Source organism: Leiobunum rupestre, chromosome 3 (assembly GCF_980474605.1).
Source record: "Leiobunum rupestre chromosome 3, qqLeiRupe1.1.hap1, whole genome shotgun sequence".
NCBI classification, from domain to species: domain Eukaryota; kingdom Metazoa; phylum Arthropoda; class Arachnida; order Opiliones; family Sclerosomatidae; genus Leiobunum; species Leiobunum rupestre.
In genome coordinates, this window is record NC_143386.1 from 2,970,151 (window position 1) to 2,982,798 (window position 12,648).

The 12,648-nt window shown below is 35.7% G+C and overlaps 1 protein-coding gene across 4 annotated transcripts in view; it reads right to left on the reverse strand.

Annotated features, from left to right (window-relative positions):
• Nucleotides 1-705: 705 nt before the first annotated feature.
• Nucleotides 706-12,648, reverse strand: part of LOC149949106 (synapse-associated protein 1-like) — a 34,438-nt gene continuing 22,495 nt past the window's right edge. The window contains exon 8 of one of the 4 annotated variants that reach the window (XM_090167665.1): nucleotides 706-5,041. In XM_090167665.1, coding sequence (XP_090023791.1) covers nucleotides 4,875-5,041 — 167 coding nt within the window. In that variant the 3' untranslated portion in view covers nucleotides 706-4,874. Of the gene's footprint in view, nucleotides 5,048-12,648 lie in introns of all 4 variants that reach the window. The other 3 variants (XM_090167663.1, XM_090167664.1, XM_090167666.1) reach the window with 3 other exon arrangements.

Below are 12,648 nucleotides of genomic sequence, written 5' to 3' on the forward strand. Positions count from 1 at the left end.
CCACCCAAAAATACAAAACCACGGTAATTCCTTAAAATTAGTACATTTTTAACATTAAGTTAATTAATTTAATTATCATTTGCGGCCCAAAAAAATTAGTTTCGTAATCTACGCGTCAAGTGCTACATTCTCCGCCACCCAAAAATACAAAAACACGGTAATTTCCTAAAATTAGTACATTATTAACATTAAGTTAATTAATTTAATTATCATTTGCGGCCCAAAAAAAATTAGTTTCGTAATCTACGCGTCAAGTGCTACATTCTCCGCCACCCACAAATACAAAAACACGGTAATTCCCTAAAATTAGTACATTTTTAACATTAAGTTAATTAATTTAATTATCATTTGCGGCCCAAAAAAAATTAGTTTCGTAATCTACGCGTCAAGTGCTACATTCTCCACCAAAAAAAAACACGAAATTACATGAGGCCGCTGTAGTGCAATTTTGCCCAATCTTTTACCGCAGGCTTTTAAGTGAATAAGACCATGAAGGATTGCATTAAACAAGAATTTCAATTTCTGAGAAGTGTTGAAATATTTCTTTAAAATGTAGATACTATTAAGATCTCCATTGTTTGCTTCTGAGTTTTTAACTTCAAAGATACTCACTATGGTACGCAATAATACACGGAGAAATGGAACACGAGAAAACATTTTATTTCTCTATACTATTAAATGGTACATTTTAAATACCATAATAAATTTTTTAATATAAAACAAATGAAATTACCAGTGTCATTACATTGTTTTGATAATTTTTTTTACACAAAGGAACTCCTTAAAATATGATTTATAATTTTGTCAGCTTAAAAAAACCTTGCTTTAGCTTTGGATAGTAATAAAATGGGTAATGTTGATTTTTAGTTAAATTACAAAAAGTTGGGCATTCATAAGGCTATTAATAATAACTTAAAGAGACTCTGACACTAGCTGTTAATATCCAACTAGTTCGAATTTCAGTACTCACTGAAACGAAGAACTGATAATATTAGCAATTACAAAGATAATAAATAATATTAGTGTATTACCACCAATAAATTACGTAGGATCTTAACTATAGTAGTATGTATCACCAAGATATTCCATTAAAGTGGATCAAGAGGTGGGCTTATTCTGTTCATTTGAAAGGAATAAGCATATACTATTTTTAATGCACTACCTAAGAAGTGAACAAATCTTAAATATTTCCGTGTACAACTGAAAATTGTGGAAATATGTAACTTAAAACTACTAAGAATTAATCGAAAAATTAATTAGTGCAACTATTCTTATCATTTAAAGATCTCATTGACCTACCATTAAATGTTATAATTGCATAGTGCACAAGGTAATTTTAAAGTTTACCACTGTATTGACCATATTTATATGTCCATTAAAAGGTTAGAAAAAACTAAGTAAAATAGTACATATTGGATATAAATGCTAAAAACCAATTAAATATCTTTAAGACATTGAACTACAGACCCATAATGGTTTTTGACATTACAAAATTTATCATATGGTTTAAGTAGAAAATTTCAGTCCATTTTGGGCTTGCATAATGATTTTAGAAACTGCTTATGCTTTACTTTCATCCAAGAAAATAAAATTAGGCATGATAACTCAATATTTTACATTGTAGTCTTAAGGTTGCAAAACTTTTATATAAGCTAAAGCAAGGCTTCTTATACACGGAAAGGTTTTGTCTGACCTCAATATGTCCTGACCATAGTATTATCAACTTCGAATACTGACACCTTGATCAAAATTATTTGGCCTAGCATTGGCCGCAGCTGTTAAGTTTTCATATCGAAACTATTTGTTTTAGTCAACTAACATGTTTCCAGAATATTTTTGGTTTCAGTTTCCCAAAATGTACATTAAAGATTTTCACTGTGGCATAACATCTGATACATTTTCATGGATGTTTGTGATATATAATAAGTATATATACTTATTCGTACTATTAACGGTTCCTAAATAGTTCTTTTTAAATTGTATCATACATTTTCATTCACTATTGTGTACAACACCAAATTTAATTTATAGCAAATGTCTATTTGCATAAAATTTATCCAGTTATAAGAAATTTATAACATCGTACAGTTTTATACAAATAGACAAAATCCACAGTAAACATTAACCATGGAGGAAGCTAAGGTGATTTTCCCAAACATTGATATTTCTTTTACAACATCAAAATTTATAATTAAAAATTCTTAAATTTTTGGGCTCACTTTTAAATTTAAAATACACGTAAATTCCTACACACTGCACTGCAACAGCACAGAAGATTGAAAAAGCATCAAAGAACTTGATAAATATAAATACATCAAGTATCAATTTTTGACTATACACAATACAGCTTATATTGGTACCAGATCCAAAAACTGATCAATTGGCTGGATACCTATAAAAGAAGTCACTGAGAGTAAATTATTGTAAATTCACAATGTTACATGGTTATTTAATGGATGATTAAAATACAAAGCCATTCTAAAAAAAATTCTATATAGGATAAACTATTGGCTACACTTGCGCTATTCAGTGTCTTGGAAAGTGAAGTTGTTATGTTTGTAAATGATGACACTTTGTACCGAAGATCATATTTAATTTGGAAACATAATAATTACATAGATAATTCTAAGGGAGTTTTGTGCTCAGTATCAAGCCAGGAACAAGAAAGAGGCAGCCGGTGTTTTTGGGCCGTTAGCTAGTCTAATTAGTTAGGAGGTGCCCTCTACAGTTATTGCATGGAGTCTTAGGGTTTGAATGTTAAATACATGTGGACGTAGCAGTAGTGCACATTTCTTAAGCGTTCCTCTAGTACAGTCTTATTTCAGTGCTGTTTAAATTTAATTTTGGTTTAAAATGTCTTAAAAATACAGTAATTAAAGTAACAAAAGTTGGTCTTGAAAGAGAGCTAAATTTCTTTATTTACCTTTAGTGGTTCAGTCAACGCCAAAATTTATAGATTAAATAGGTTAAAGATTCAAAACACTTTAAAGCAGCAAAATATTGTTTAAGGCTGCCATTTGAGTCAAAGAAATGTCTTTTTTATTTATGGTGAGCGTCGCACTTGTGTTAAATTTTACGCCAATGGTTTTTCCAGACAATGCAAATGGAAAGTGTAGCCCTAGTGCAGCCAAACGTTACGCGCTAACTGTTTAAGTATTTACCATAATTACTGCATGTAGAGAAAGAACAATATACAAATTAAAGTGTAGTCAGGTCAGCAATTAATGAATCAGTTTACGAAGTGTAGTCTTAGCTACACTGCAAGAAGTGTTTGACACAGAAACCACCCCTGTTTACGACAATGTTATCTAATATAACAATTCCATGGAATTGTTAAACAAAAATACTTCAAAGGTTCTCAAAGCTGTGGAGCTCATGCCTCTGCTTAGAAGTAGAATACTAATAGAAAATCATTGGTCAGGTTCAATATCTGGCCTTCGACAGTAACTGAAAAATAAAGTTAACACATATTGGGACCTTTAAATAGCTTACAAGAATGAAATGATTATAAATTGAGATCATAGATAAAATTAATCATTACTCCTAAATCAAAATCTACAATTATATCTCTCTCATTATTTTTTTGGAATTTCTTCGGTGATTTATAGAAACCATGTACGATATTTTTTGGGAATTGCTAAAAAATCTGGGGGCAGACAAGTAAACAATGACCCAAAAGGGTTTTTTCGACAACCTATACTGATATTCAATCATACATGTACTTGATATGGACGTCTGGGCCATGCTTGTTGCATAAATATCGAAGCTTTAATTCATAATTATAATTTTAATATTGTCTAATTTTGGGCCAGATGTTGTGTGTCACTAAAGATGTGAGCTAGCTAAATGCGGTTCAAGATTATTTTCCACAGACAATATTGGATAAAATCTTTATATGAAATATAATTGCTTAAATCAATGAAGGTATATTTGAAACTGAATTTCAAACCAAATTAACCTTCTTAAATGTTATATCTTTTAATCATACAAAGCATTACATTTTCATTTAAATAACTAGAAATTAAGCGGTTTCTGTAGGAAAGTTGATTGATTTATATTTGCTTTGATTTTAAAATTTGAGCAAGATTAGTGTTGGACCCCTGATTCGGAAATGTAATGCTATTAAGCTTCTGTGACAGAGTCTGTGGTTACATGTGTTATAACTATAGATATCAAATAGTATAAACCGTTAATTAAATCACTAAGTGTATACCGCTAATGGGACGAGAAATTGAATCGCGAATTTGAAAGTGGGTTGATACAGGAACCTCCAATGAAAAAGTGGCTCGTATGACCTTGAGAGTTCTCAAGCAGAAAGTACGACTGTTTGAATTTCATAGACTGGAGTTGAAAGGGAGGGGTTTTAATAAGACTGATTTTCTAGTCCCTTTAATGATATTAACATATGGTAAACAACAGAGTTAGATTTTAAAAAAAAACTTCTTGCAATAAAAATTTATGATATCCTCTAAAAATTAATTATTTCACTGTTAGCATTAATAATCACAAAACATACTTCTCTTAACGTTTAATACGTAATTATTACACTTATAATATGACTGACCCTAATTAATATTGGAATAAACAGAATTAATAAATATTCAATTAGGGAAATGGCTCTGGAAGTAGGTTGATATAGATATACAATTTACAATTACTAAAACTAAAACATGGATTTATCACAAGTTAAATGGTCAACAAGTTCAATAAACGGTCAACGTCAGATGCTCTCAGTGTCAAACAATTAGACATCTTTAAAAGATGAACTGAGTGTAAAAAAAGGTTATTTAAAGATATATTACAAACATTTACAATGCACTGTGAGGAGATTATGTAAATAAAAATATATTTATAAAAAATGAAACGATTTGCATTTAAGTTTTTGGTGCACTTAAGCTATTTGGGTTATCAGAATCCAGCATTTCTTTAACTTCCTTTTCCCAATCTGCATCCTCTACATTATCATTGGAACAAATACCGGCTTCTCCGACCACTTCGTACTCTTGCAATTCATGCTGGAGTTCTTTTTCCCACTCATCTTCTTCACCTGCAGAGTTGCAAAAAATAAACTTCATAAGAGCAATTTGAAATATAATTTTTAGTTAAAATATTAACAGTTACTAGTATAAGCAGACTTAAATGGTGAAGCATTACGGACTAAGGGCTACAACAGAAGCTAGATATAGATCGAGTAAAGAAGTAGCACCTTAGCAGGAAAGCTTTGCCATTGCAGTGCCCTAGGCTCATTTTAGTTGCTAAATTATGCACGAAAACAAACTATAAACCATTTTGATTACAAGTAAGCTTCCATATTGCCACAATGCTGAATTAAAATTCAATTCTTAAACCCTATAAATACAGGGAAACCTTCTATACAAACACTGCCTTTAATCTTAACACCTCTGAACATTGGATATACTAGATGAGGTGAAGGAGAGCTAACAAAAAATCCAAATGAACTGCCTTCCACACTTGAAGTGCGTAGAGGGGCAGTTTGTGTGGATTGTACCTCATTTGTAACTGATTAGCATGTAAATGAAAAATAAGTGGCGTAAACCATTTTTTAAATCAGTTATACTACCAAAAAGTTGAGATATTAGTAGGAACGATTAGAGAAATTGAACAAATTTGGATACAACCTCACAAATTAGGGAGAAGAGTAGTTGAGGTGGAGGAAACTGGCAGTGGTGGTATACGCATTTAAGTTTTAGATGTCATGAGATTTATTTTAAATAAGTTGAAATAAGAGTGTAATCCAATCGTAGAATAATAATCTAAAAATTCGAAATGGTTTTATGTAGTCTTTGTCTATCTACCCCTTTTCTCTAGCATCCCCTCGGAGCGCAAAGGGACAAAATTTCCACCAGCTCTCGCTCTGTCTCTCTTCTGCTAACGCTATACGACTTACGTTGGCCTCTGTCACCCCCTCTACTTCTCCACAAAACGTTTCCATACAACTAGCTCCTATCACCGTCTAGCGCCCCCCTACCCTCTCTCTCTCTCTAGCAACCCCTGGCTCATACCATTTCTCTTTCTCCCCCCGGCCCCTCGCGAGTGGGCTTCTCCTTCGGGCAAGGACAGGTGCATTGCTAACTGGTGAATGATGTGCGCAGCTATTTGGTTGCTCACCTAGATGCTTACAGTGCGGAGAGGAGAGGGAAACCTTGCTACACGTTCTTTTGGGGTGTTCAGCCTTGAATGATATCAAAGGGGTTCCGACCTGGAGAGAATCCGGTTTCTACCTACATTTGGAAGATCTTCTTGGCTTTACCGATTTTACATGGCACCCACCTTTTCTGAAGAACATGTTGACTAAGTGGTACTGGCAGAAACAACGAATATTAAAAGAGAAATAATTTTCTAAATTTGAATGTAGCTATTTAATATTTTAATATCTTAATCTCTGTAATTTCAATATATATTTGATTTTCAAAATGCTGGTTGAGCTCCCCCTAGCGGAGCCGCCCTGTTGTAAAAGGGTTCTATTTATATACGAAAACCAAATAAAACCATCCATTCATTCATTATTAACGGACCGACGGACAAAACTTTCCCATAGAGCTCGCTGCTAAGAGAGCTACGCTCGCTCCGATCAAATATTCAGGAAAGGTACAAAAGTTTCGGCTATTTTTAACATTAGGTAATTTTGATTTTTTTGGTTTTGTTTATTGTTTTTGGTTTATTATTTGTCAAGGATTAGAATAATGCAAAAAGTTTTAACCGTAATTTATTATTAAGAAAAATATGATAAATATAAAATTGTTACTTGCCAGCAATTTTGGGTAAAGTGAAGAATAGCTGCCCCCCACCCGATATTTTTTATATATTTTTTTGGATAGAGGGCAAGATGGGGATTATTTTAATATTAAATAATTTTTTTTCCGGAAATGAATATTTACAAATATATGAATTTTTAAACATTGGCCTTTTGCAGTGAATTTTCCCTAGGACGATTCTTTAAATTCCTAGATTTTAATACGTTATGGATAACGTGGGGCTGGTGACGAAAAAGAAAAATGTGGAAATGCAAAACATTACTAACTTGCTTTATTATTTTAGGTATTTTCACCGTATTTCAACGCATTTTAGGGGTTTTGGCGGGGAAACTAGGTTAGGTTAGGTTATTTATATTATTAGGTTAATTTGGTTAGGATCGGGTTGACGATACTTGATGCGTCAGGCTTGGTGCTGTCCTCTAGGTTGCGTTATAGATGGCCCATAGCCTTTTTTAGTATGAGGTTGGGGAGGCGCCGCGCACCCCCAGCGCTCGAGCGAAGTGAGTGCGCGACGCCGTCAGGCGCCTATACTTAAGAATACATTCGACGTTAAATAAGTCAACATCACACAGAAGACATAATATGATATAGTATGGTTAAAAAAAGCCTAAAATAAGTTGAAATACAGGAAAAATTCCCAACCCTTAAAAGTTAGTACTATTTAGCATTTCAGCTTTTTTCTTTTTCGTGTTCAGTCCTACGTTATCCAAAAAGTATTAAAATCTACTAATTTAAAGAATCGCCCACGTCATCAGTCCTACCTCATCCAACACGTACACAAATCTCGAAATATGTCGTATTTTCAGTTGTAAAAATTTCTGGCAAGTAACAAATTTACATGTATCCTATCTTTTAAAATAATAAATTGCGTAAAAGAAGAATTTTTTTTAAGGAAGTTATAGGGTAAAATAGTTTTTTGCGATTTTCCGAAATCAGTTGCTCCCAAACAATAAAATAGTTATAACTTCGGTTCTAAAAGAGATAAAAATGTCACCAATGACTTATTTTAAAGGTAATGAAATCCTTAGCACGCCATATTATTATTTTTCGAAAATTTTAAAAATTTCAAAAATTTGAAATTTGAATCTTGGTAGTCACTTATTCGCTGATCCCCAAAATAGCTATATTTAGAAAAATTATTTTTGACCTATATCGCCGATTTTGGTCATAAAGCATTCTCTGTTAAAAAATCTTTTTGGGGGATTGACTTTTAACGGAGTTACAACCAAATTACGTTACCCCCACTCCAAGCAATTTTGGGTTTTAAAATTTTTCAAACATTAAGTTGTTTTTCCTTTGAGACAACCGAACGATCTAGGTTGTGAATTTACTTTTAATTTATCCAGAGGTGTACTTCATGATATATAAATATATATATACACCGCAATTTGTTCAACAAGAAAAAAATAATTCAATTTTATAAATAATTTATTGAGATTCAGTATAAAGTGATCATTTGAATAGTGCTTTTTCAGCATTTTCTGTTTCTTCCGTTGGTTACTTCCACAATCTGCCTTTTGTTGTTGTAGAGTTAGCAATTAAGAGTATATCTCTTCGAGAAAACCGTCCAGTGTCTTCTTTGTTTGGGTAACGGTAAGAAGGAGCTGGTCCGTGTGGGTGAAGAAAACATAATTCTACCTCTTGCTGAACATCGATTTTTGATAGTACACATGCCAACCACCATTTATCGTCTCTTTTAACGATAATGAAACCACGAATGTCTGACCAAGGTAGCGTTTGATCCTCTGATACTTTCCCAACTTTGACTGTGACATATTTAGTTGAGGATGAAAGTCGTTTGGTTTGCGCTTCAGTTTTAGTCATAGGCACAATTGAATGAATAGATCTAATTCCTTTAACCCGTAAAGCATTTTCATAACGATCTTTTAAACTACTTTCCACTTCGTCTATTTCGTTTTGGCTTACAAATTCAAAAGTTATTTTTGGAAGACCTTCTACAACTGATTCCCATTTTGCTTTAGCCCACGAGAAAAGTTGTTCCGGATTTAAAATTATGGTGTTGTTTAGACTTGCCATCGCTGCGAGTCTTTTTACACACCCTCCAAGACCATCGCAGGGGCCTTTGCCGTGGGACGTGGCAAAAAAATGCCATTCAGCGTGTATTCCATTTGTGTCCTCTTCATGGTAGCATAAATTGGTAACGTTTTTGAAATTTTTATACTGCGAAGGGGCACCGTCTGAGAAGTAAACAACGCTACGCAAATCTAATAAAACTCTCTTCAAAAACTCAATAAGTTTCATTAAAAATAGGTGGACAGATGTGGCACCGTGTTTCACGCTGTCAGATATAACCACATAATTAACATGCGTCAATGGTCCTTCAGGGTATTCTCTGTAATAGCAAACAAATGGATGGATAGTTGCTTGATCTGACACCCAGTGGAAAGACTGAATTGCGTCTTGCGCCAAAAACATATAATTTTCGGAAAAGTCTCCAATAATCAGAACTTTGCCAGGCACCAGGGATGCTTTTCTTTGTTGCAAATACATCGATTGCTCTTTCGCGATGCGATCATGTGTTAGAAGGTCCTCTAGATTTTCAGACAGTTTATCAACAAAGTCTACAGCGTTTTTTGTATAATTTCAAGAGTACTTCTATCCACGTTTACCCATTGTCTGAAAGTGACGGTGTCGATATTTTCCTCTTCGATGATGTTTTCGAGATAGTTTCTGAGATCGTAAAACCCTGGGCATTCGTCACACTCTTTCATGAAACACTCCTCTGTTGGGTTGACACAGACTACGCTCTTCAGACAATCCTTGTAACCTTTTATATGCCAACTTCGATCCTTCGTGAGCTCACCTAACCTGATACCTTCAATTTTGAGCTTGACATTTTGGTGATACTTGCAAACACAAGTAGAGTGAGTACCAGAGGATCCTGCTAGTACGCAGTGTTTTGGTCTTAATTCAGCAAACTTGGAGAAGGATATTTGTATTTCATTATGCAAGGTCTTAAACAGTTGATATAATTCCTTCAAAATGAGTCTTTTTTGTTTGTGCACTCTTTGGCCAAGTTCGCGAACGCTTTTAAAATCTTTAATGCCTGGTAGCGTTCGACCGCTACACTCTTCACTATCGTAGAAATTTTTCACGATGTCCACTACCGTCTCATCGAGACTTTTTCCAGGTTTGGGGATGGGTGTACTTAAAATGCCCTTTTCTTCCACCAATTTCTTTGCACGTCTTATCATATAATTTGTTGCACCAAATTCTTGTTGAATCTTCGATGCACTCCACCCTTTAGGTAAAACAGTTAAAACTTGGATTTTGTCGCTTCTACGTTCAGATATATAAAACTTGTGTTTTAGCTGATTAATCATTTGATCCAATTCATTTTGTTCTGCCATTGGACTTTCATGGGAATCAGATCCGCCTCTAACCCGGTCGAAAGCTTTCTCGTAAGTGGATTCAAAAGATTTTAATTTTTTGGAAGGATAACTCTTCATCTTCATTAAATTTTGTTTCTTCACAGGAGACTCACCAATTATTTCTAACGATTCATTTACTTTGGAAAGAAATGACGTTGGCGAACTGATAAGTGGTTCTTCCATTATAACATCTTCCAAAGTGGAATCTGTCCCTTGAGAATCAGTAGTTAAGCTTGATTGGGTTGGACTACTATCAACGTCTTCAAACCCAGTCATTGGGCCATTTTAGTGATGAACTTCCGGCAGTCTGTACAAAGCTTCATTCCGGGTAGTGGCGTGTATTCAAGGTCAAGTCGCTTTGATTTATAATGCAAATCCATTGTCACTGGCCTCAAGTTTTTTTTAATATTTGTCTTGTGATTTCTCAGAGGATCACAGCATACAACGTGTCTTTTTTCATAATGATACAAATAAGAATTTGCGTGATATTGACAAATATTTGCCCATTTTTTATGTCCACTTCTGATGGTAATAAGCAAAGCTTCCTTAGTGGCGAATTCTGACCTTTCATAGTATTTTCGATTACTCTTTTTACACCGCTCTTCGCCTTCATCTTCAATAGAACATATTTCGTCATTTAGAACACCAAAATAACACTGTGCAACAGCCATTACGATTAGTGAAAAGCGTTCTGGCTGAAAATTTAAAAGACAACAAGAAACAGACGGCGCTAGAAAACAAAATAGCCAAATTTGGAGCAGGTAGTGAAACAGCTTAAATCGCGAAAAATTAGTAAAGTCCATCACAAAACGGGAAAAAAAGATAAATCCTAAAATAAATTAAACATTTTAAAAACTAACGAGAAACTCGGGCCGAAGGGTCTTCGAGACTCAAAAATCGGGCCAGATAGGTCTTCGAGACTCGAAAATCGGGCCAGGTAGGTCTTCGAGTCGAAATCAAAAGAATAATTAAAATAAAATAAAAATTAAACTAAAATAAAACCAAAAATTAGAAATTACCAACAAAAGACCGGTTTCGCCTTATTTGAGGCTCATCAGTACAGTGAATCTGGGGAGCGACTTTTAAACCGTAAAAAAGACACTAAGCCTAACATTTAAAAAATTCAAAAAACGTCGCCTAGCAACGTTAAAGCGAATTGAGGGAATAGGGTTCTTAAGTTCAGTAATAGCTTAACAAAGGGTCGAAACCCATCATGTCAAGACAATAAAAATGTTAAAAAAATGTTACTCGTACATGTCCAGGTACGAAGAGAGTGCCTTCCGGAAAGGAACACGGCTCGGAATGTCTTTCAGATGCTCCGGAAGAGAATTCCACTCGCGGATGGAGGAGGGGAGGAAAGAATGTTTTCGAACGGCGAGGCGAAAACCGGGGAGAACCATAGAGGCCGCACGATTTCCTCTAGGGGGGCGATTCCAGCCAGAGATGGCCTTCGAAAGCAGAGCGAGGCCCCCACAAGTGCGATGTACAACACTATTTACGATAACCAATCTCTTAAGGCGACGACGCGAAGCCATGTTATCCCATTTGAAGTTTTTGAGAACTCTGGTCATAGAGGTACTCCACGAAAAGCCAACACTGGCAGCGAAGCGGAGGGCACGCCGCTGAATGCGGTCAACCGCATGGACACCCGCAACAGTCGAGGGAGCCCAGACGGCAGAACAGTACTCTAGGATCGGAAAAACATATGTTTTAACTCCAAGAGACTTCGTGGTGAAGGAACAGTGAGAGAGGTGGCGGCGAATGAAACCTAGCGCTCTCGCAGCCTGCGCGGTAACCCGGGTGATGTGTGTGGTCCACTCTAGTGTATCTGTGAGCGTCACTCCCAGATACTTTAGGGAGGGGACCTGTCTGAGATCAACTCCATGGAGGACATATTTAGCGACTTGCTCTGGCTGGCCCACCCTCCGAAGGGAAACGACAGAGCATTTGGCTGAATTTAGCGGTAGAAGCCAACGCTTGCTCCACTTGCCGATAGAGTCGAGGTCAGATTGTAGGATGGCGCAGTCCTGCTGCGAGAAGATAATCCGGGAGAGCGCCACGTCATCCGCAAAAATATACAAAGTGGAGACAACGTTTTCCCCAACATCATTGATGTATATGATGAAAAGTAGCGGCCCCAGGACAGAACCCTGCGCCCAGAAGAAGCTGGAAACCAGTCTGATGTGGCTCCTGGAAGGACAACCCGGAATTCCCGATTTTCAAGGTATGCCGACAGCCAGTTGAGAGTGCGGCCTCTTACTCCGTAAGCGTGGAGTTTCGCTTTGAGAAGTTCATGTGAAACCGAGTCAAAAGCTTTGCGAAAGTCTAGAAAAATAATGTCCACTCGTCCGGTCTGCTCTAGTCCAGAGGTCCAATCCTCGATGCAGCAGATAAGCTGAGTTTCGGTGCTGAAACCACTCCGGAAACCGTGCTGATAGGGGCTGATCAAGTTGTGTAAGGTGAAGTGCGACGAGATGGCC